Source organism: Hemicordylus capensis, chromosome 5, assembly GCF_027244095.1.
Source record: "Hemicordylus capensis ecotype Gifberg chromosome 5, rHemCap1.1.pri, whole genome shotgun sequence".
NCBI lineage: Eukaryota > Metazoa > Chordata > Lepidosauria > Squamata > Cordylidae > Hemicordylus > Hemicordylus capensis.
The window spans coordinates 101594138-101617773 of NC_069661.1; the positions used below are offsets into that span (position 1 = coordinate 101594138).

Here is a 23636-nt window from a genome sequence, read left to right on the forward strand (position 1 = left end):
TTAAGTAGCCCGCCCCTTAGCCCGGGTTTGCGGAGTGAGTGCTCCGCAAACCCCGGCTATCTGCTCATGAGTAGCCATGGCGCAGCTCCGCGCCATGGCTACTCGTGAGTAGATCCCCAACTGGGAGGCGAAAAGCCACTTCCCGGCTCCGGGGGTCTCCACAGTATGCCCTGTGTGCTCGTGCAGGGCATGCTGGGGCTTCTGGGGGCCACGCGGCCCCTGCTCCCCCCAACCCCCACCGGCTCTGTCACTGAGCCAGCAACCATGTAGGCGGCCAATCCGGCCGCCCAGGGCTCCCTGCTCAATCATCTGCTTAGCCCACTCTCCCCACAGTTTTGCAGAAAGCAGATCTCACGGATCGTGAGACCTGCCTCATTGTCTAGGCACAGAGCTTGTATTATGTAGGTCAGTGCAGCCCCCACCCAATCCCTGCCTTTGCTGCCACCAAGAAATGGTCTCTAGTAAGAGCTGGGGCCTATCCCTTCTTTGCTGAGATGCAATGGTAGCAGCTGGGCTGTACATTCAGTGCCCCCGCCCGTCACACTGCCACCCATCCAATTCTCTGTAAATCCTTATAAATAATCACAGGTTATAATTCTGTTTGGGGTTTCGTTATTCCATGTTTTTATCCTGCCACTACTACTACAAATATTTATATACCGCTCTTCAACCAAAGTTCTCAAAGCGGTTTACATAGAAAAATCAATAATACATAAAGAAAATGGTCACCTGTCCCCAGAGGGCTCACAATCCAAAAAGAAATGCAAGGCAGATACCAGCAACAGCCACTGGAGGGATGCTGTGCTGGGGTTGGATAGGGCCGGTTGCTCTCCCCCTGCTAAATATAAGAGAACCAGCACTTGAAAAGGTGACTCTTTGCTCAGCAGGGGTAACTCTCCTGAATATATGCTCTTTCAAAAGTGCACAGGGGCTAAGTCCTGTATTTGCTAATATTTGCTAATAGCATTTTGCAATCAAATTGCCATACAATTACCATGGACCAAGTACAGAATGCCATTGTAGATGCACCAGTGTCAGCCCCTCTGAGCACCATTCACAGCAATGCTGAAATTAGTGCCAGCACCCCACTGGTATAGTCCACTGCAGTCCAGAACTCCTGAGCTCAAGTGATCTGCCGGCCTCAACCTCCCCCAGTAGCTGGGATTACAGACTTGTGTCACCACGCCCGGCTCACAACAATGCAGGACCAAAGTAAATATACCACAAGTTGCCTTAACATATTCAGCTAGCTACTGGAATAACATGATAAACATTGGGATCCACTTTGGTACATACATTGCACTCCACTCCATTATATTTTGGAGACAATACTGCAGTCCTTTACCCCATTGCAGTTTCTCACTTTCTCTTGGCCTAGAGATGGGAAAGGATTGTGATTTCACAGAGATGGGTATTTCCACCCACCCAACCTCTAGGGGGATGTTGCTCTTTCAGAGAATTTGATCCCCCAGAATTTGATCCTTTGTTACCAAAAAAAGATTATTATTTTTCCAAATGTGGAGCCCAAAGGATGCCCTACCACTAAGCTTAGAGCTCAACAGCCCAAAGTCCAGCTTTACAGGCAGTAATTTTGCATTATACATGACAGGGAGGTGGTAGTAAACTATGGGCAAATTCAAACATAACAGGAAAATGAAGGTCCCTTCACCTCTGGTTTCCGCACCAGTACATCGAAATTCAAGGAAATAGAGTTTGCGACAGAAAGGGACCTGCAGTTTCCCTCCCCAAATTCCATTCTGAACCTTCAGTCAGAGCAGAGTTTCACCACTGCAAACTGAATTTCTGTGGCCCCAGCATTACATCCAAGCACTGGCACCGCAGTTTCGTCCCCATGGAGCCGGAATTAAGGGAAGAAGCTCCTCCATCACTCCAGCTCGACTGGCTGTGCAGGCTATCCTTCTGTTAAGAAGGAAGCCGGCATAGCCAGCTCTCCCACCTCTCTGCAGTCTCACTGACTGCAGAGAGGCACATCTCCTGAACGTATGAATGCGGATGGGAGAGCAGGGGGAGGGAGGGCAGAACCATGAGTCCATTGGACCCATGGTTCTGCATTACATCTGAATGTAGCCTCTTTCTCTTTGAAGGGCTAACAGGGAACATATCTCATAGGATCTGAGGTATATCAGCCCAGGTCTTTCAAGTCCAAGTAGAGGTGGTGCCCATGCCACAGAAGTAACATACTGTACATACTGGCCCTCACACTCTAGTATAGCCATTCTGGGTTTACAAGTGATCTAGAAATGTAATTTTGCCCTCACCCCAACCCCCACCCCGCCACACATTCAGCAAACAATTGGCTATTTGTTTGTTTGTTTCTCTTTGTATGTCAGCTTTCTACAAAGAGGCACTCAAAGTGGTGCACAAATTAACTATGAGCTATTACAATTTTTTAAAACACAAATACCAACATTACAAACAAAACAGCAGAAATGAGCCGGAGGGGGGGGTATTCCACAACAGGGGTGTGGCAACTATGAAAGCCCTCTACTAGATGCTCACAAGCCTCACCTCAGCAGGTGGCAGGATCCGGAACAGAGCCTCTCTAGATGACCTTGGTGAACGGGCATATGGAGAAAGGCAGTCCCTCAGGTACCCTGAGCCTAAACCATTTAGGGCTTTAGAGGTCATAACCAGCACCTTGAATTAGAAAGAAATTGGTTATGAAAGTGATGTGAAAAGCCACCTGCTGTGGGGCACCGAAGCGCTCTTGAAACGCAGCTGCTCTGCAGCAAAAAGGTCTTCTGTGTCACAGTGGAGCTGCTATGAAACAGCTGACTCTCAAAACGGCATGGCCCCTGCAACGCTACGATTGAGCTGCTCAGTGCTTGGAGCTGGCAGGGGAGCAGTGGCTTGCAGAATGCTTCAGTGCCTCTTGTCCATTTTAATAACATGCATGGGATGTCCATGGTCCAAAATAGTACTGTCACTTTTGCCGGCTGAGACTGCCACTCTTGCAAGTGTAGCTAGGAGGCCTAGCTCTGCCGTCTAGTGTTTATTTCAGTGGACAAGTAAATAGTAGCTGTCGCGCACACAAGTAGAAATGGCCACAAACAAGGATGTCAGGCTCTTTCCTAAAAGGATTGTTTTCAGAGCAATAGCTGGCAGCCTTGAAACATGAGTAGCCCCTTAGCCTCTGTCCCTGTGGGATGAAAGAGGATGGGAGATATCTCTCTCTCTCTCTCTCTCTCTCTCTCTCTCTCTCTCTCTCTCTCTCTCTTCTTTTTCATTCATTCATTCACCAAATAATGTGTCTTTCAAGATTTTCCTGCTGCATCTCTGTTACACAGGCATAGATAACTTCAGATCCCTTCATACAGTACATCCGGTGCAGGTTAAACCATTTTCTTTTTCATTATGCTCTGTAAACTGCTTTGAGAACGTCCTTTTTGAAAAGCTGGTTTTTTATGATTATTAGTGGATAACATGATGTGCAATGTTACAGCTCCATATCGCTGCACCCCCGGGCTACTGCAGACTTCTAAGGCTGCCCCAATGCTGTTCAGAAGCAGCAGCTATGGAAGCAGCACTTCTACCGGTTTCCCAATATGCAGCAATGGGGAAACCTACAGAAATGGTGCTTCTGAAACTGCTGCTTCGGAATAGTGTTGGGGATGCCTTAGAAGTCCACAATAGCCCTGGGATACATAATGTTGTGCATTATGTTACCCATTAGTACTAGCAGCAGCAGCAGCATTAATTATTCCATTTATTTCAGTGGATACTAAGCAGCCCATAGGATTCCACTAACAGCAAGATCCTGCTCTGTATAATGCTGAGTTACAGTCCATGAAGAAGCATTTTTGTTTATTACATTGCTACCCTGCTTAGTATAACTTTAATCAGCACTCAAAGTGTCTAATATAATAATTAGGTGATATTGGGCAGTTCTGCCATAGGCAGTTCTAACTGTCCAAACTGAAAATGGCCCTCCAACCCATTTGCCCTCTGTGGTGCTACCTATCCCAGCCACCAACTTCCAATCAAACAAAAGTCTTCTCTTTTGGAAGGGTATCAGTTACCTGAAACAGTGATGGCCAAGCAGAATATGCAAGTTAAATATAGAGTAAACAGATGATTTCCAATATGGATGGAATTTTAACTCCTCCTTTCAGTGCTTGCTAAACTTCCACTCTTGTTTCCTGGCCTCAATTCTATTTTTCTTTGGACTGGATTTTTTTCTTAATCCAGAATTGCCAGACATCATCACTTGCCAACAGGGTTGGCTCAAGTCCCCTGAGCACCTGAGGCAATGCAGTGGCACCTACCCACCCACCCCCATGCAATGCCTTGCTGTGACAAATGCTGCTCAGCAATGCATGCCTCCTATCCCCACCTTCCCTTCCTGGACTGTGTACCCTTCCCTTCCCTTCCCTTCCCTTTCCCTGGTGGGCACAGTCCTGTTGGTGCCAGCTGCTCTCCCTCCTTCTGCTACCAATCAAAAGGGAACTAACGGAGTGGAAGAAGTAGTAGCAAGGCAGGGGCGTAGCAAGGTAGACAAGATTTTAAAATGCCCCCCCTCACTGAAGCTCAGCTCATGAAGTAAAGAAATCTGAAATGAAGCTGAATAGTGGTAACAAAAAGCTCTCTCTCTGTGTGTGTGTGTGTGTGTGTGTGTGTGTGTGTGTGTGTGTGTGTACCACAATAGAACATCATCCTAAATTATTTTTAAAATGGTTTTTAAATTGTGGACAATGCAATTTAATGGTACTAGAGAAAGACATGCTGTTCTGATAGCCCCAGGTCTTAACACCCACATCAATTTTGGAAGATGAATACAACTGAAGGAAGCCCGAGCAGGTGCGCAGCTGGGGGAGTCAGTCATGTGACTTGCCTCTGGGGGGGGGCAAGGCAGTGGGCCCCCAGACAAATGTCTCCCCTTGCCCTATTATAATTACGCCCCTGGTGTGAGGAGAAGAGTATAGTAGTGGTCTAGAGTGTCTCCTGGGAGATGCTCTAGGCCACAACTCTCTTCTCTTCCGCACAGTTCTTGTTCGGCTCTACTCATTCCTCTCTGGCATTTTAAAATCCAGTGAGGAGGAGCAGCAGCAGCAGTGGTGGTGGCTGTGGTTGGTACACCACCGGACTTTATAAACGGAAGTGCCACAGGTGGAGGCTACCCATTGGAGGCAGGCAGAGGTAACAGGCAGAGGCAGCTGAGAGGCACAGAGGCATCCCCGCTAATCTGCCACATCTGCCAAGCTACCACTCGAAGCCTCCTCTGCCAGTCTCAAGGCACAAGTGAGAGTAAATTGGAGGAAATGTTCCTTCAGACCAGATTTAGTGCCTTGAATGTGAATGGTGACATGCTGAATTGAATCTGAGAACATATTAGTAACCAGTGAAATTTCTTAAGAGTAGGTGGTGTTTATATGAGTCTTTCAGCTGGTCCCAAACAAGAGGCCAGCCCATTCTGGACCAACTAAAGTTTCTGGATACTCCTCAGAGGCAGCCCCACATAGAGCCCATAATTCATTCTGGAGTTGCCACATAGCAGGGGCATAAGGAGCTTGGCTGCGGCTGGAGGTCAAAGTCCTCCAGTGGCTCCCACACCCCTTGGGCTTTGTAACTGCCTGTGTGAAGCGTTCCCCCAAGTCATGCCCCCACGTCTGACATTAGAAATAAGGAGATGGGGCCAATGCCAAGGATGGGCCCGTCAGCCCTGGCAGACCTTTCTCAGTCAACGGTTCATGGAATCATGGACTGGGAACTCCTTTCCCTGCCTTCTTGTCCCCCTTGCTCCATAGTCCCTACACCCTTGCTACATAGGTTGTATGGCAAGATACACTCCTGGGCTCTGGATTGCTCTTAGGTGAACAGAATGGTCAGCAAGAATGACAGTGAAGTAATGTGGTCTTTTGCTTTAACTCTGTATATGACTGTACTGCAATGGAAGTGCATTTCTGTTTCAGTGCAGTCCTACTCAGTCACTAAAATAAACTAGCAAAGTGTTCATCAAATGACAGTAATGATAGAAATCTGCAGCATGAGCCAACCTGGCATTGTGTTCCCAAGTTTTTCACACAAAAACAGGAGAGAAGTCAAAGGGAGAAGTTCAGTGTCCTGGCTGTTGAGGGCACAACTGCCCAAAATAAATAAAATAAAATAGTGAGATGAAATGGGATTACCGGCCTGCAAGCTGCTAATATCACAATTTTCCTTTCCCCCTTCCCTGGTCTTCCAATAGGACTGAAGCATATGGGGAGATATTTCTTTGGTGAAAGGTCATAGATTTCCCATACACAGTCTAAACACAGTGGATTACCTTCCTATCCATCTCAGCTTTGTGATGGTCCCTCTCTTTCTTGCGCTGGTGAAGTGGTTCAGGAGGAGGAGGAGGTGGGCAGACAGACTTGCTCACAGACATCTGAAACAAGACTAGGCTTTTATAAATCTAGATGTATGAACACATTTTGTAGCTCAGTCTTTGCCATCCAAGTCAGAAAAGAATTCTACCAGCAAGAACTATAAAATGTTCACAGTATGGCTGTAAGACAAATGGGGGTGGGGGTGGGGGGAAAGGCAATCAAGTCCCTGTCTTGGATCATCTTTTGAAGCAAAGGCAGGTGACTGAAAGATTTGCTCATACTTTCTGAATAATAATCAGCTTTTTATATAGCACTTCAGAACAAATATAAACAGTGTCAAACTGTGGCCCTCTAGCTGCTGGCCTAAACTCCCATCATCCCTGACTACTGGCCACTGTGACTGGGGATGATGGGAGTTGTAGGCCAACAACCGCCGGAGGGCCACCGTTTGACTCCCCTGCTTTAGAGTGACCAAAGTGTTTCACATACATTTTCTGGAAGGCAAATGCATAATATCTATTAACACGAGTATATTGCTAACTGGTAACAGAGTGTGTAGATGGGCACAGAGCCCCTGCAAGCTGCTACTAAAGGAAGGCGTTTGGGTTCTAGGCAGGGACGACAAGGCATATCCAACAATGTTAATTTTAGGAGGAAATCCTGGACTTCCCCTCAGAACCCAAAACTATTCCTGAAGATTAGAGCATACATATACTTTGCAAGCACTGAATTTTCAAACTGAGGTTCTGAAAGGAGGTTCTCCTCCTCCTATCAATCCACAAGACACATAGCAGCAGAGCTGAAATAGGGTAAATGGGTCCCAAGAACCCACCCTGCCACTCTGCCACCAAGGTCGCCTCTCTCATTTCTGGGGCTGACTTACTTGCCCCTTCTCCTCACTTCACTATGGGCACCTAGCAGCCCCTACCCCCACAGCAGCATGCCCCCTAACCCAGCAGACTGCAGAAAGGCTGCCCTGCCCCCTACGTTCAACTGGCTTCTACACATGTGCAGAGTCCATTTGAGTGGTTGGTATGGCACTTGGCTGCCATGCTGACCACTCAAATGACCTCTGCACATGGGCAGGAAACAGCTGAGTGGTGGGGCAAGACAGCCTCCCTGGGGGCCCCAAGGTCATGGAGTGTGCTGCTGCCAGCGGGGGGCGGGGTTGCCTGTGAGAACACGGGCTACCTATGCCGTCCCTATGCCACTGAAGGCACAGCCAATAACCTTGGAAGTTTGGAGAGAGGAAGGCGGAGGGAAAGAAATGGGAGAAAGTGGTGAGAGAGGGAGCGAGCGAGTGAGGAAAAGCACTGACAATGAGTGACCACTGATGTTAAAAGTTACACATAGAGACAGCTCCCCCGTGAGGCAAGCTGAATGATCATCTTGTGGTGCTTTTGTGGGGTTTTTGAGGATGGAGAATGTGTCCCAACCACCTTCCACCACCACATGTCTATGTCCCAGTTGCTGCCTCTGGGCAGCAACCAGTGCTAACACTGCTTAAATTCTTGCTGTTCCTGCCCCATTCCTACCTCCTATGCCCAGGCACCAGACTCTTCCTCACTGGGTCCATTGCAGCTGCCGGCTGTTTGCACAGCACACCCAGCAGGAGGAAGTATGGAGCAGTATGGAGCCTATGCCTTTAAGCCAACAGCAGTGACAGCTCTTTCCGTCTCTTACTTTCCTCCCCTCCATCAGGAGGGGAAAGAAGTCAATGGAAGCAAGAGATGAAGAGCTTCTGTTGGCTTAAAGGCCCAGGTATCAGTTGCCAATGAAGGGTAGAGTAGCAATGTATATTAAAAAGGGATAGAATCCAACAAGCAAGAAAACCTAGGAGGACCAGAGTCCTCCACAGAATCATTATGGGTGACAATACAAGAACTGAAAGGAAATGTGTTACTAGGGATGTGCTATTGCCATCCAGATCAAAATGCTGAGAGTGACCTAGAGGTGGAGAAGCAAATCAGAAAGACATCAAAGAGAGAACCATTGGGGAACAGTAACTATAGTATGATCCAGTTCAGCTTATATACGAGTGGAATATTGCCGAGGAAGTCCAACACGGATGCATTAGACTTCAGAAGAGGAAACTTCTCAAAAATGAAGGGATTGGTAAAAAGGAAGCTAAAAGGGAAAGTTACTCCAGAAAGCATGGAACTTATTTAAAACCACAATAATAGAAGTTCAGTTGGAATGTAAAGAAAGGAGGAGAAAATACCACCAAGTTCAGGAGGATACCAGTGTGGCTAACAAGTAGAGTCAGGTAAGCTATAAAAGGGAAGAAGACTTCATTCAGAAAATGGAAATCCTTCCCAAATGAAGAGAACAGAAAGAAACATAAACTCTGGCAAAAGAAATGCAAGGAGACAATAAGGGATGTAAAAAAGACTGTGAGGAGCATATAGCTAGAAGTGTCAATGGGAATAACAAAAACAATTTTTAATATATAAGAAGCAGAAAACATGCCAGGGAGGCAGTTGGACCCTTAGATTATGAAAGCGTAAAATTATTATTATTATTATTGGAGGATTATTAAGGAGGATAAGAGATTGCTGAGAAGCTTAATGAGCTCATTGAATCTGTCTTTACGGTGGAGGATAGTGAATATATACCCACTCTGGAACTGAGCTCTTCAGGCTTGGAGGCTGTAGATCTGGGCCAGTTTGAGGTGATGAGAGAGGATGTTGTAAACTGTCTTGTAAAACTAAAAATCAACAAATTGCAAGCACCAAATGGCAAGTACCCAAGAGTTCTGCAGGAACTCAAATGTGAAATTGCTGATCTCCTAGCAAAAATGTGTAACTTGTCTCTGCAATCAGGCTTTGTACCAGAGGACTGGAAACTAACTTAAGGAAAAAAATTGCTCTTTAACTTGTTCATAAATAATCTAGAAGTTGAGGTAACCAATGAAGTGGATAAATATGCAGATGACATTGAACTATTTAGTGTAGAGAAATACAAAACAGATTGTGAGGAGCTCCAAAAAAATCTCTTCAAACTGGGTGAGTGGGTGACAAAATGGCAAATGCAGTTCAATGTTAGCAAGTGTAAAGTGATGCATATTGGGGCAAAAAAACCCAACTTCACCTATACACTGATGGGGTCTGAGCTGTCAGTGACTGACAAGGAGAGGGATCTTGGGGCTGTGGTGGACAGCTAGTTGAAAGTGTCAATTCAATCACCAGCAGCTGTGAAAAAGGCAAATTCCATGCTAGGGATCATTAGGAAGGGGATTACAAATAAAAATGTTAATATTATAATGCCCTTATACAAATCTATGGTGAGGGCAACATTTTGGAGTACTGTGTACACTTCTAGTCACCATCTTAAATTTCTCCATGCTTCCTCTTGCAGAATTTGTTGCAGCCGCTAACTGCTTACAGGCATGCCCAGCAGAAGTAAGCATGGAACAGCTGCCAGGGGCCACTGAGCTCTCCAGTGCTGGATGCTAGCTCTGCCTTCAAACCAGCAACAGGGGCAGCTCTCTCCATCCCGCACTTCCACTGGCCCCCTTCCCTCCAAGCATCAGGAGGGAAAAGGAGACAGTGGGAGACAGAAGGCCCATTCACACGTTATGTTCAACCCTCTACGAGTGTGCAGTGTTTGGATAAAGAGTACAGTGTACGTGTACAAGTACAGATCTGTATGCAGTTACAGTCATTCACATATTATGCTGAACACAGGTACAGAAGTACACTTTCTATATGTTTGATTATCATCTTAAGGGCCTGTATTTAGGTTCACCTTTAAAATGAACACAGGTAGTCTCATTCATACAAATATGTGTACAAGTGTTAGAGTGATAGAGTGTTAAATATGTGTATGAGTGTTAGAGTGTTAGAATAGAGTCATTCCTACAGATATGTATATGAGTGTTATAGTGTGCAATTTCCAGGGGCGTAGCTAGGGGAGAGGGGGGCCTGTGTTCACCCCACTACCCGACAGCCCCTCAGAGTGAGGGAGATAATGAAGAAAATAGGGAAGGGTGGAGCTGGGGGCTCCTCAGGAGCTGGAGGGCCCAGATTCTTTGAACACATCTGCTCAATTAGAGCTATACCCCTGGCAATTTCTGTTATTAGAAGTATATTAGCAATAGCTAATAGGAGAGCTTTGGCTTGACCAAACCTTACATTTGTTTGGACAGAAATGTCCTTAAATGTGGCCTGACAGAAATCTGTGAGTCAAAAGCTGTCTGTGCAGGGAAATTTCATTAGTGAACAGGTAGTGAACAGGGCTTACATCATGGGCTCCTAATAGCTAAAGGTTGGGAGAATTTCCTCATCATAGACACAGAAAAACCAAAAAACACAGACATCCTGCAAGTTGATGTGGTTGAACATAACAAAACTGGGGAATTCTTGGGGACTGGTCATGTAAAGTATTTGTGATCAGTAAAGGGTCTAATGAGAATAGAGCAAACATCTATGACCATAGGAGGAGTATAAAATTAATTGTATCAGATTGTGAGAAATCCTTCCTCAGATCTTCTCTCCAAGTCTGGTGGGTCCTTCAGCCAGTTGAAGACTCTGCTTTTGCTACTTCCTATTCTGGATTGTGGTGAGTTCCGAAATAAATGGTTGCAAACATAACAAGATTCTTGATAATTTCCTCAGAAACTACAGGAAAACATGCCTGACATGGTCCTGATATCTGAACTTGGGTGCTTCTGCTGAGGATCGGACCAAGCCCAGGGAGAACCACCAAAATTAGACTAATCAAATTTCCTTTCACGAGTATAATACAGACATCTGTACACTCATACAACTTAATGTCTGAATTGGGCTAGAGCAGGGCTACTCAACTTCGGCCCTTCTGCAGATGTTAGCCTACAACTCCTATAATCCCTGACTATTGGCCACTGTGGCTGGGGATTATGGATGTTGTCATCCAGAAACAGGACAGGGGCCTAAGCTGAGCAGGTCTGGGCTAGAGAGTACGGTGCTGTACAAGATGCTCGGATAAAATCTGAAAGTTGTGGCTAAAAATGGAGGTTGTAGTGGTTAGTAAATATCTCTGCTTTCCACATGTCACATTTTTCAGTGTTTGCAGGGGCGTAGCAAGGTTGGAGTGGGCCTAGAGACGAGCTTTTAAATTGCCCCCCCCCCACTCAAAGTCCAGGGCCTCCGCACACCCCAGGCCCCCAAGGATTTAAGTCTGATATTTCAAAATAAGTATGCTGCCTGGAAATACATTTCACTGAATACACACACACACACTTCACAATATATAGTGATATACATTGAGTACTATATATTTGTGCTACTTTTAATGCCTAGAACACACTAGAAACACTAATGATTAAAATGGGCCCCTCACTGCAGATTAGCAAAGGAGACTTTCAACCATGCAGGGTGAGCCTATGTTTGTTTTCTCAGAATTCTGAACAAATTCAGTAAAGTTTGATTGCAGGAGGTTTTTCACAGGAGGCTTTTAAAGCCCTTGAACACACATCTCCTCTGGAATGGAGGTGCTGCATTCACATGTTGGCCAGATTTACCCTGAAGTCCCTGCGGGTTACTGGGGAGCAGTTCGTACACAAGAAATATAAAATAAAATAAAAGCACAGCACATGCTTCACAGTTCTCACTCAGACCTTCTGGGTTGCAAAACAACTTGAACATAAGTGCATTTATGAATGAATGAATGAATGAATGAATGAATGAAAAAAATAAATATAATACTGTTTGTTCCAGAAGTTTTTGCAATTTTCTGCCATGAAACAAGCCACTTATAGGACTTTTTAGATAGTTTTTTTTTAAGCCAGCAAATTTTCCAAGCTGTTTTAAAATAAATATTCAGAGACTTCTCAGTCCCTCCCCCCCATATCAAAGCCCTATGGCAAGCAGATCCCTATATATCCGGGGGGGGGGGGTGGCGGGGAAGGTAACCACAAAAAGGAGTTCACATTCTACCTGGCAAATGCTGGGCTGGGTTGGGCAGGGCAGCAAGGTGTCTGCTGCAGAGAACAGTGGTGGCCATTCTGGCTGCCTCCTCCTTCCTGGCTTGCTTGGGCCCTACTCAAGTTCAGGCTTCACAGAGGCCTACACGGAGGTCTCCGTGGAAGCCCCGCCCACCCGCCGATCAGCTGAGAGGTGGGAGAAAAGGAGCCCTTTGCAGCTTGTCTGCTGCCTCGATTGCCGGCCAGGAGAACAAGCAGGAGAGAGGGTGAACAGGGCAAGTAGCTGAAGGGCCTTGGGACTGGGCAGGGGGCAATGGGGAGTCATGTGAGGTGCCTCTGGGGGGCCCCTCCAGGCAGTGGGGCCCCCAGACAACTGCCTCCCCTTGCCTGATCGTTGTTACGCCCATGAGTGTTTGCCTATTTTCCCATTTCCTACAGTCAGTGCCAAGATCTCATCCCATATCATCACACTGAACCCTTATATTGTATTAATACAAGATAAATATCTCTGTGTCAACAAAAATCCTTCCTAACTGGCATGTGAATTCTTGAAATGGCAATTATGATATCACTCAAAATTGCCCACTCTTCACTGACATGCCGAAATGTTTACACACAAATTACAGGGGAGTAATTTTGGTTTGTCACCCTCTAAAGAAATTAGATATTACTCAATTAGAAATTAGATACTACTCAAAAACTTTGTGTGGTGAACTATTCCTGGAGCTATCACTTATCTAATACATATTTTCCATGTGTGAACAATGTATCATACATAAGGAAATGTGAAGAGTGAAAGAGTAACAGTGGCCATTCTGATAAACAATGAAAAATACAGGGGTAATACTGATACTGATGGCCCTATCCATCCCCAGCATAGCATCCCTCCAGTGGCCATTGCTGGTGTCTATTTTATGTTTCTTTTTAGTCTATGAGCCCTTTGGGGACAGGGATCCATCTTTATTTATTTTTACTTCTCTATGTAATCCGGATTGGGAAATTCTGTTGAAAAGTGGTGAATAAATATTTGTCATCATTGGTAATACATAAAGGCACTAGAAGTTTTAAACAGGAGATTATAGAATGGGATGCACATGCCTTTCTCTCTGCCAAAATGACAGCTTGCCAGAGGAAGGAACTACTGGAACACTCTCTGCTATGTTGCAGCATCATGACTACTGGTGGATAGAAGGCAGTACTAGAGCTGTCAACTTAGCAGAGATCAGGTGACACCATGAATCATTTCCACCAGATCCTACAAAGTCACTAACTTGGGTCTGAGAAACTTGTCATTCTGACAGAGACTGAACCGCCTTTCTACATTTGCCTGCTTGGCTGTTTACTTGCCTCCAGATCACCAACCCTGACATGAACAGTCAAGGTGGTGGTAGATTTAGGGGGGTTCTTGGTTTAGGTATTACATATTGATATTAATAGGTCTGTTTTGATAAATGGGAATTATGTCCCAAGGGTACTGCAGCGGGGAAACCAGGTTTCAGTGACGAGTGGAGGGCAAGAAGTCCAAGCCTACTTTTGGATACATTCAAGACTGATTTGCAAAAAGATAAGAAGGTTGCGCACTGTGAGAACATTTTGAAGATGATTTTTCTTATCCCTCACAATAAATACAACAAAGGACAATCACACTTTTTTCTGAAGCAAAAAAAAAGTACCTTTGATAAATATACTGTAGGCCCATTTAATTGTTAATGACAATTGTCACTCAGTGACAATTAGTGGAAATAGTGAGCTGGCCAGAGATTTTGGTGCTCCTGAGGAACAATCACATATGGAGTCCTCCCTCCATCCCTCCATGATACCCCTCTGCAGTTAGCCCAGTTTCTATTCACATATGGAGGTCATCCACACAATCAAAAACTGTGTTCTACCCAGCTTTGCGAGCTGTGTGTTCCACACAATTTTTGGCTGTGTGGAAGCAAGATAAGAGGAAAGTCTGGATAGACATAGGCGTATTAAGGCATAGGCAGAGGAGATGTCTGCCTATGGCGGCAAAATTTGAGGAGCGGCAAGTTGCCATTCCTCAAATTTTGCTGGGAGCCACTGAGGGGAGGCGAGGGGAAATCCCCCCTTTTTGTCTATAAAAATTGTCACTATCACGGCAGAATGGGGTGTGCTGTCGGCTAATGGCAGGGAAGGTGGAGATGGGTGAGGAGGGAAGCGTATCCCCCATTTACTTCTTAAAGTGTTACCCATAATTTTTCCAAGCAGGAGCAACGCACCAGCCCCTCCCCTCCTGTTGCTAGCTCCAATGGAGACAAAGTGAAATAAAAGGCATTCAGGCAGCAAACGGCTGCCTGAAATGAGGAGGAGAACTTGCTTCTCGGGCTCTCTGGAACCCAGCCACGCTCCCTTTGAGTGATGGTGCAACATGATGATCCAAAAGGGGCGTGGCCAGGGCTTCATTGAGCCCAAGGAGCAAGCTCTGCCCCACATTTCAGGCAGCCGTTTGTTGCCTGAATGCCTTTTATTTCGCTTTCTCTCCCTTGGGGATAACAAAATAAATGGCATCCAGGCAGCAAACAGCTGCCTGAAATGAGGGCGAGACCTTTCTCACCGGCCGCCTGCTCACACCCCCTTGGGACATGACAGATGTTACTGGAGGGGAGGGGAGGGGCTGCTGCACCGCTCCTGCAGGGAGAAATTATGGGCAACACTTGGTAAGAGGTAAAGGGGGGATACTCTTTCCTCCTCACCCCTGTCCACCTTCCCTGCAGTTAGCCAACAGCGCACCCCATCCTGCCGTGACAGCGGCAATTTTTATAGACAAAAAGGGGAGATTTCCCCTCAGCCCCCTCCTCATGGCACCAAAAGTCCTCTTTGCCTATGGGTGGCAAAGAGGTTAATCCGCCCCTGTGGGTAGAAGTGACTGTGTGGAAACAAGGTAGGCAGGAGGAAAAGCTACCCAGGTTTTCCTTTTACCTTGCTTCCACACAACTGAAAATTGGGAGCACAAACAGTCCCAAAACCCAGGCAGAACATAGTTTTTGATTGTGTCAATGACCTCATGGAGAGATGGATCCCACCATAAAATAAATCCATCCTTCCGTATGCATCCACCAAAGAACTGTGCGCTGGTCTTCACACTCTTCCTCTTTTCCCCAGTACTTCTCCTCTGCCCTTTACCAATGCTCTCCACTGTATCAGGTGTGGTATTTCTTCTATGTTGCTTAAAACACCATGTGTACAAAAACCACAGATCCCAGGGGGAGCAAGTTAATTCTAATATTGTTTAATTACCGATTGTGTAACAAATGACTCCTCAGCAAAGCAATTTATATCCAATTAAAGAGACAAAGATGTTTTCTTTGTTGTAGTTAATCACTGGGTATATCAGAAGCTAAAATCAGCATATACTGATTACTACTGCCACTTTAGACAACAGGGCTACAGAATAAGTACCAGTATAAGCAGCACACTGTTCTGTGGGACTGGAAAGTGTCAAATGCAATCGTGTTCTTATGCACAGGTCACTTACTCCACCATTCTACTGGTTTGGGCAGACCATCATGGTGGGGGATGCCTGCCCCTCAAGTTACCTGTGGCAATGGCTGGGAGAACGATAGGTCTTTCAAGAGAGAAGAGTGTAGGCAGCAATGGCACTGTGGAGCCGGAAGTTGGAGGGACAACAAATATCCCTGGGCCATGGAGCCGGGCCATCAGGGAGCCCCTCCCCCAGGACACCCTCTAATGCCCTCCCAGTGCTGCAGCAGCAGCAACCACAGCTGTCTGTGGGTACCACACCTGCCTCCCCTCCCTGCTGCAGCTAAGTGCCACACCTGCCTCCTTCCACTGCTGCATATGTGGCTCATCCAGTCAGTGACAACTTTCTGTGCCGGCTTTCCCTCACTCATGAGGGAAAGGAAGGAAGCACCCAGCTGGGCCAGCACATAAAGTGCTCATGGACTGGACAGGCCACATGTCCTGCCTGGCCGCAGTCAGGTAGCTTGAATGGGTAGACCAGACGTGAAGCTGTGCTAGTCCAGAAGTGGTCATGGGGAATAATGGAGACCTGTAGTTGTTGTGCAAGGTCCCCAGGGGAAGTGCACAGAGCTATCAAGTGCTAGCCTGAGGAATGAGTATTATTATTATTATTATTATTATTATTATTATTATTATTATTACTTTTATACCGCCCTCCCAAAAGGCTCAGGGCGGTTTACATTAAAACACCATTAAAATCAATTAATAATTAAAACAAAAATAATAAAGCATAAAACAATAATTAACAATTAAAAACATCATAAAACAACAATTAAATAATCAGAAGAATTTAAAAACAAGTTTTTAAAAGCTGAGAAGGCCTGGTTGAAGAAATGTGTTTTCAGGTATTTTTTGAAAATTGCCCGAGATGGGGAGGATCGTATCTCAGCAGGGAGCACATTCCACAATCTTGGGGCAGCAGCCGAGAAGGCCCATCTCTGTGTAGCCACCAAACGAGTTGGCGGCAACTGGAGACGGTCCTCCTCAAGTGACCTCAATGGGCAGTGGGGCTCATAGCGAAGAAGACAACCTCTTAAATACCAAGGGCCTAAGCAGTTTAGGGCTTTATAAGTTATAACTAGCACTTTGTATTTTGCCCGGAAGACTACTGGCAGCCAGTGTAACTCCATCAACAAAGGAGTAATGTGGTCTTTCCAAGATGACCCAGAGACCAACCTGACTGCCACATTCTGAACCAACTGAAGTTTCCGGACTATGTACAAAGGCAGCCCCACGTAGAGCGCATTACAGAAGTCAAGTCTGGAGGTTACCAACAAATGTACCACTGTTTTGAGGTCACTGATCTCGAGAAATGGGTGCAGCTGGCGTATCAGCCGGAGCTGATAGAAAGCACCCCTGGCCACCGCCTCAACCTGAGAAGCCAAGGAGAGACGTTGATCCAGAAGTACTCCCAGACTGCGAACCTGTTCTTTTTGGGGAAGTGTGACCCCATCTAGAACAGGTAGATCAAAATTGTCTCTAGAGTTCCAACCCCACGCAATAAGTACCTCCATCTTATCTGGATTCAGCTTCAGTTTATTCTCCCCCATCCAGCCCATTACTGCTTCCAGGCAGGCATTTAGGGAGGATATGCCAACTCCTGAAGAAGTTGACATGGAGAAGTAGATCTGGGTGTCATCAGCATACTGGTAATACCCGGCTCTAAATCCCCTGATGATCTCTCCCAGCGGTTTCATGTAGATGTTAAAAAGCATTGGAGAAAGTATGGAGCATTGAGGGACACCATACTTAAGCTCAGATTTTGAAGAGCAACAATCTCCAATCGACACCATCTGGAATCTGTCCAAGAGGCAGGAGCGGAACCACTGTAAAACAGTGCCTCCCACCCCCAACACCCTCAGACGTTTCAGAAGGATACTATGGTCAATAGTATCGAAAGCCGCCAAGAGATCCAAGATGACCAACAGTGTCACACTTCCTCTGTCCATTGCCAATTGGAGATCATCCACCAGGCTGACCAAGGCAGTCTCCACCCCATAGCCCGCTCGAAAGCCAGTTTGAAATGGGTCCAGATAATCCGTTTCCTCCAAGACCACCTGGAGCTGAGAGTCCACCACCCTCTCAATTACCTTGCCCAGCCATGGGAGATTGGAAACAGGCCTACAATTGCTTAAAACTGAGTGATCTAACGCAGGCTTCTTTAGAAGAGGTCTAATAATTGCCTCCTTAAGACAAGGAGGCATCCTGCCCTCCCTCAGAGAAGCATTTATGATTTCTACCAGGCCGCGTACAACAGCCTCCCTGCTAGATCGAACAAGCCATGTTGGACAAGGGTCAAGAGGACAAGTGGTAGGCCTCACCACTCCAAGCAGCTTGTCCACATCATCAGGAGTCACAAACTGAAATCGATCCAGTCGAATCGTATAAGAGGAGTTGTCAGACACCTCCAGTTCAGACATCAAATTAATGGTGGAGTCTCCATCTAAGTCGGCCTGAATCTGAGAGATTTTGTCTGCAAAAAATTCATTAAACACACCACAGAGGGTAACTGATGCTTCCAAATTCTGGTTCAAGGGAGAGGGGGCAGATACTAGTCCCCTCACAACCCTGAACAACTCCTCCGGACGTTAACTCGCAGAGGCAATATGGGCAGAAAAGAACCGCTTCTTTGCAGAATGTATCGCCTGAGCATAGATCTTTAAATGTGCCCCATGTCGTAATCTGTTGGATTCAAGTCGAGTTTTTCTCCACTTGCACTTCAGTCGCTTACCTTGCCGCTTCAGCCCCCGTAGATCTTCCGTAAACCAAGGGCCCAATTTTGAAGCAGGTCGGAGGGGATGCTTAGGAGCAATCGTGTCTACTGCCCTGGTGAGCAGGTTGTTCCAGTTCTCAACCAGGCATCAACAGGATCACCAGCAGAGCCAACATTGAATCCTTCCAAGGCTTCTTGGAATCCTACCAGATCCAGTAACCTTTTTGGGAGGACCATTCTAATTGGCCCCTCACCCCTGCGAAAGTGGAAAGTGGTTGTAAGTCCAACCTTAACCAGATGGTGGTCCGTCCATGACAACGGGGAGATCATAGGAGTCCCCACCCACGGAACACCACCCTGATCAGAATAAAAGACCAAATCAAGCGTGTGACCTGCAATATGCGTTGATCCAGAGACCGCTTGGGATAGGCCCATAGTCGTCATGGCCGCTATGAACTCCTGAGCGGCCCAGGACAAATTGGTCCCAAAATGAACATTGAAGTCCCCCAGCACCAAAAGTCTGGGAGACTCCAACGCACGTTCCGCGGCCAAATCCGTGAGCTCAGTAAGGGATTCCGTTGGGCAGCGGGGCAATCGGTACACCAACAGAAGTCCCAATCTATCCCTGGTCCCCAAACTCAAGTACACACATTCAATATGGTCCGATACCCTGACAGGGACCATGGTAAGTGAAATGTTATCCTTATAGACCACAGCCACTCCACCTCCCCGCCCATGTCCCCTCACCTGCTCCTCTACAGAATATCCTGGAGGGAGAAGCTGGAACCAAACTCGGCCACTTACATTCTTAGAAACCAATGAGGATCCTTATGATGGGCTATAGGGTTGTAAACATAGATGCTGTATACCCAGCTCCAGGGGTGTAGTGAAGGAGGGGACATGCAGGGACGGAGAACCGGTACTTCTCGGCTTCTCTGGCTGTTGGGGGTGCACCGGCTGCACTTCTGAATTTGCAACTACGTCACTGCCCAGCTCTATCCAAGACAATTGCAAACAGTGGACATTTGTGGACTTCCCCTAAGGCTTCATCCTCAAGCCACTGTATTTAAACAACAGAATCTAACCAGCGGAATCTAAAATAAAAGGCATGTAAGTAGGACTGTGTCCTAAATGGAACAACTAAAGGCCAAAGTACAGTAATGTAGATCAAGAGCAGTCCTTCCATGAGGTAAGAAGAGGCAGTAAATTATTGGGGTGTGAATGAGACAGCAAGATCCCCCCCCCATTTTTAATAGGGGGGAAGAGGGGGAGGAAGTTAAGAGGGTTGGAATTTGGTGCCCTGTCTCAGGCACACAGAGGTCTTGAGCCAGCTCTCATACAGATGTTCAGAACTGGGATCTTAAAACTGGAGGAACTTCATCTTCAACCCTTTGAAGGTGGGACTTAACCACTAATAATACTACCCCATTTGGCTTCTACTGACTGTGTACCTACAACAACCCCTAAAACAAATATCTTGCTTTGTGAACAGAAATACTACTACGTTTCTCTTTACTTCTGCTTTTTGCCTCATAAGGGACCTATGTGTCCCAATTACTGCTATAGCAGAAGCAAGTAACTAGGAAACTGAAATAACTCAAAAATGTGGAGGGAGGGGATTCCATTAGCGATTCTTTTTGCCAGTAGCCCAGGATGCATCCTGAAATCAGTGTCTGGCAGCTAGTGAAGCTACTTTATTTGCATAACTCCTCCATCTTAAGACTATTATAAACAGCAGACTTTGGGACTCAACATTTATTATTTATCTATTATTTACTTATTAAATTTATAGACCTCCCCATCCAGAGGCTCTGGGCAGTGTACAACTTTTTAAAAAGACATAAACCCCACAATTCACACCCAATGCTAAAAAGAATATAAAAACAATTCAAAAATGATTAAAACCATTTAAAACCAATTGAAATACCTTTAAAAAACAACACCACTTTACAAGCCTTGGAAGGCCAGGCCAAACAAATAGGTTTTTAGGGCTCTCTTAAAGGCCGACAGCGAGGCTAAACTGTGGATAACTGCCAGGAGCGCATTCCATAGACCAGGAGCAGCTACAGAAAAGGCCCGGTTCCGAGTCGCCACCAGATGTACTGGTGGTAACTGGAGACGGACCTCTCCAGATGACCTCAACGAGCGATGGGGATCATACCGTAGAAGGTGCTATCTAAGGTAACCCAGACCCAAGCCATTCAGAGCTTTAAAGATAATAACCAGCACTTTGTATTTTGCCCGGAAACATATCAGCAGCCAGTGCAGCTGTTTTAAGACAGGCATAATATGGTCTCTCCAGGTTACCCCAGAGACCGATCTGGCTGCCGCATTTTGAACTAACTGAAGTTTCCAAACTATGTACAAAGGCAACCCCATGTAGAGCACATTGCAGTAGTCAACCCTGGAGGTTACCAGCTGATGCACCAGTGTTTTGAGATCATTCTCTTCAAGGAATGGATACAGCTGTCGAATCAGCCGAAGCTGGTAGAAAGCGCTCCTGGCCATAGCCTCCACCTGAGATACCAGGGTGAGGCCTGGATCCAAGAGCACTCCCAAACTGCGTACCTGTTCCTTCTGGGGGAGTGTAACCCCATCCAGCACAGGAAGATCTAATTCATCCCTTAAATTCCGATCCCACACAATGAGCACCTCCATCTTGCTTGGATTCAGCTTCAATTTGTTTTCCCTCATCCAGCCCATTACTGCCTGTAGGCAGGCTTTTAGGGAGTGAATGCCATTTCCTGATGATGATGATGATGATGATGATGATGATGATGATGATGATGATGAATAGATTTGTGTGTCATCAGCATACTGATAACACCCTGCACCAAATCTCCTGATGACCTCACCCAGCGGTTTCATGTAAATATTAAAAAGCACGGGTTACAGAATGGAACCCTGAGGGACTCCATATAATAGCTCCCATTTTCAAGAGGAACTGTCACCAAGCTCCACCATCTGGAATCTGCCTGAGAGATAGGAGCGGAACCATTGCAAAGCAGTGCCTCCTATCCCCAATTCCCCCAGCCTATCCAGAAGGATACCATGGTCGATGGTATCAAACGCCGCTGAGAGATCAAAAGAACCAACAGAGTTACGCTCCCTCTGTTGATTCTCCAGTAAAGGTCATCCATCAGACCTACCAAGGCAGACTCAGCCCCATATCCTGCTCTAAAGCCAGTTTGAAATGGGTCTAGATAATTGCTTTCCTCCAAAACTGCCTGGAGCTGGTTAGCCACCACTCTCTCAATCAACTTGCCCAACCATGGGAGATTGGAGACCGGCCTATAACTGTCCATCACTGAGGGATCTAGGGAAGGCTTCTTAAGAAGTGGTCTAATCATTGCCTCCTTCAAACAAGGAGGCATCCTACCCTCCCTCAGCGATGAGTTAATGATATTAACTAAGCCATCCCCAACAATCTCCCTGCTAGATAAAAGCAGCCAAGTCGGGCAAGGATCCAGAGAGCAAGTGGTAGGCCACACCGCCCCAAGCAGCTTGTCCATGTCATCAGGCATCACAGACTGAAACTGATCCAATCTAATACTGCAAGAGGGATTGCTGGACACCACCTTAATAGACTCTGCAGAACCAGTGGAGTCCAAGTCGGCCCGAATACAGGAGATCTTGTCCAGAACCCATTGAAAGCATCACAGCAGAACAAAGTCCCCGGGGATTGGTTTGAATTGGAAGGAGCCTGAATCAAACTCCTCACAACCCGGGACAGCTCTGCCAGATGCAAACCTGCAGAAGCAATGCGCGTAGACCAGAATTGGTTTTTTTGCCGCACATACCGCCTCCGCATAAATCTTCAAATTGGCTCTATGCTGTGTCCTGTCACATTCAAGCTGAGTTCTCCTCCACTTGCGCTCCAGTCACCTAACTTGCTGCTTCAGACCCCATAACTCCTCTGTATACCAAGGGGCCACTTTTAAAGCAGATGGGAAGGGACGCTTAGGAGCGATTGTGTCTACTGCCCTGAAGAGTTTCCTATTCCAGGTTCCCACCAGGGCATCGACAGAATCGCTAGCAGGACCAGCATCAAAACCCTCCAAGCTTGGGAATCCTACTGGATCCAACAGCCATCTCGGGCAGACCATCTTAATAGGTCCTCTACCCCTGCAGGGCTGGGTTGTGGCTGTGAAACCAACCTTAACCAGGTAGTGGTCTGTCCATGACAATGGGGAAACCAAAAGATCCCACACCCACAGAACACCCCCCTGATCTGAACAAAAGACCAAATCAAGTGTGTGGCCGGCAACATGCGTTGGTCCTGAAACTAGTTGGGATAGGCCCATAGTTGTCATGGCCGCTATGAACTCGTGAGCCGCACCAGACAAGTCAGCCTCACAATGGATATTGAAGTCACCCAGAACCAAAAGTCTGGGTGACTCCAACACCAACTCCGAGAGCAGCTCACTTAGGGAGTCAGTTGGGCAGCGGGCTGGACGGTACACCAAAAGAATCCCCAATCTATCCCTAGTTGCCAGCCTTAGAAAGATACACTCAATATAAGTCAGCAGTTGCACAGGGGCCCTGGTAAGGGAAATGGTATCCTTATGGACCACAGCCATTCCACCCACCCACCCCACCCACATCCCCTAGCCTGCTCCACAACAGAGTATCCTGGTGGAAGAAGCTGGGCCCAAACTGGGCCACTAGCCTCCCCTATCCAGGTCTCAGTTATACAAGCCAGGTCAGCTCCCTCATCCATGATCAAAGTCATGGATGATTTCGGTCTTATTCTGAACTGACCTGGCATTACAAAGGAGCAAGGCTAGGTTCTGTGGGAAGTTGGAACTGAACTGAGAGAGCTGACAGGGTGGCCGGAAGTGGAAACAGTTACTAAATTACTGGTTTCCCTTCCCCTGTAACGGCCAGCTGCTCTGCTAACGCCAATTCTTCTATTCCCCACCACAACAGTAATAGCTGCCCCAGAGCCACTGGACATCTTGCCCAGCTTTCCCTCCCACCTCCATTTTGCTCAACATCTAGCCTGATGAAGAGTTCCAGAGAACTCAAAAGCTTGCTCATTAATTTGCGATAGTTAAACTTGTCCTAATAAAGGTATTGTGCTGACTCCTGCTAATGAGACACTCTGATTACATTTTTATTATGCTTTGCTAGTCAACACCAGTTGTTACTGATTTTCAAGATACAGTTAGGGATGTGCAAACAGGTTTGACGT

At 46.6% G+C, this 23636-nt stretch overlaps 1 protein-coding gene across 6 annotated transcripts in view; it reads right to left on the reverse strand.

Annotated features, from left to right (window-relative positions):
* The window catches only part of GRXCR1 (glutaredoxin and cysteine rich domain containing 1), a 75766-nt gene that overhangs the window by 21757 nt on the left and 30373 nt on the right, over positions 1-23636 (reverse strand). For 5 of the 6 annotated variants that reach the window (XR_008307573.1, XR_008307575.1, XR_008307574.1 and 2 more), the window contains exons 1-3: positions 12242-12357; positions 6284-6385; positions 2530-2658 (exon numbers count right to left, since the gene is read on the reverse strand). The exons of the other annotated variant lie outside the window; for it this stretch is intronic. Coding sequence is in view for 1 of the 5 variants with exons in the window: in XM_053251442.1 (XP_053107417.1) it covers positions 2530-2658; positions 6284-6385 (231 nt within the window). In the remaining 4 variants the exon portion in view is untranslated. Of the gene's footprint in view, positions 1-2529; positions 2659-6283; positions 6386-12241; positions 12358-23636 lie in introns of those variants that run through there. 6 annotated transcript variants of the gene reach the window in all.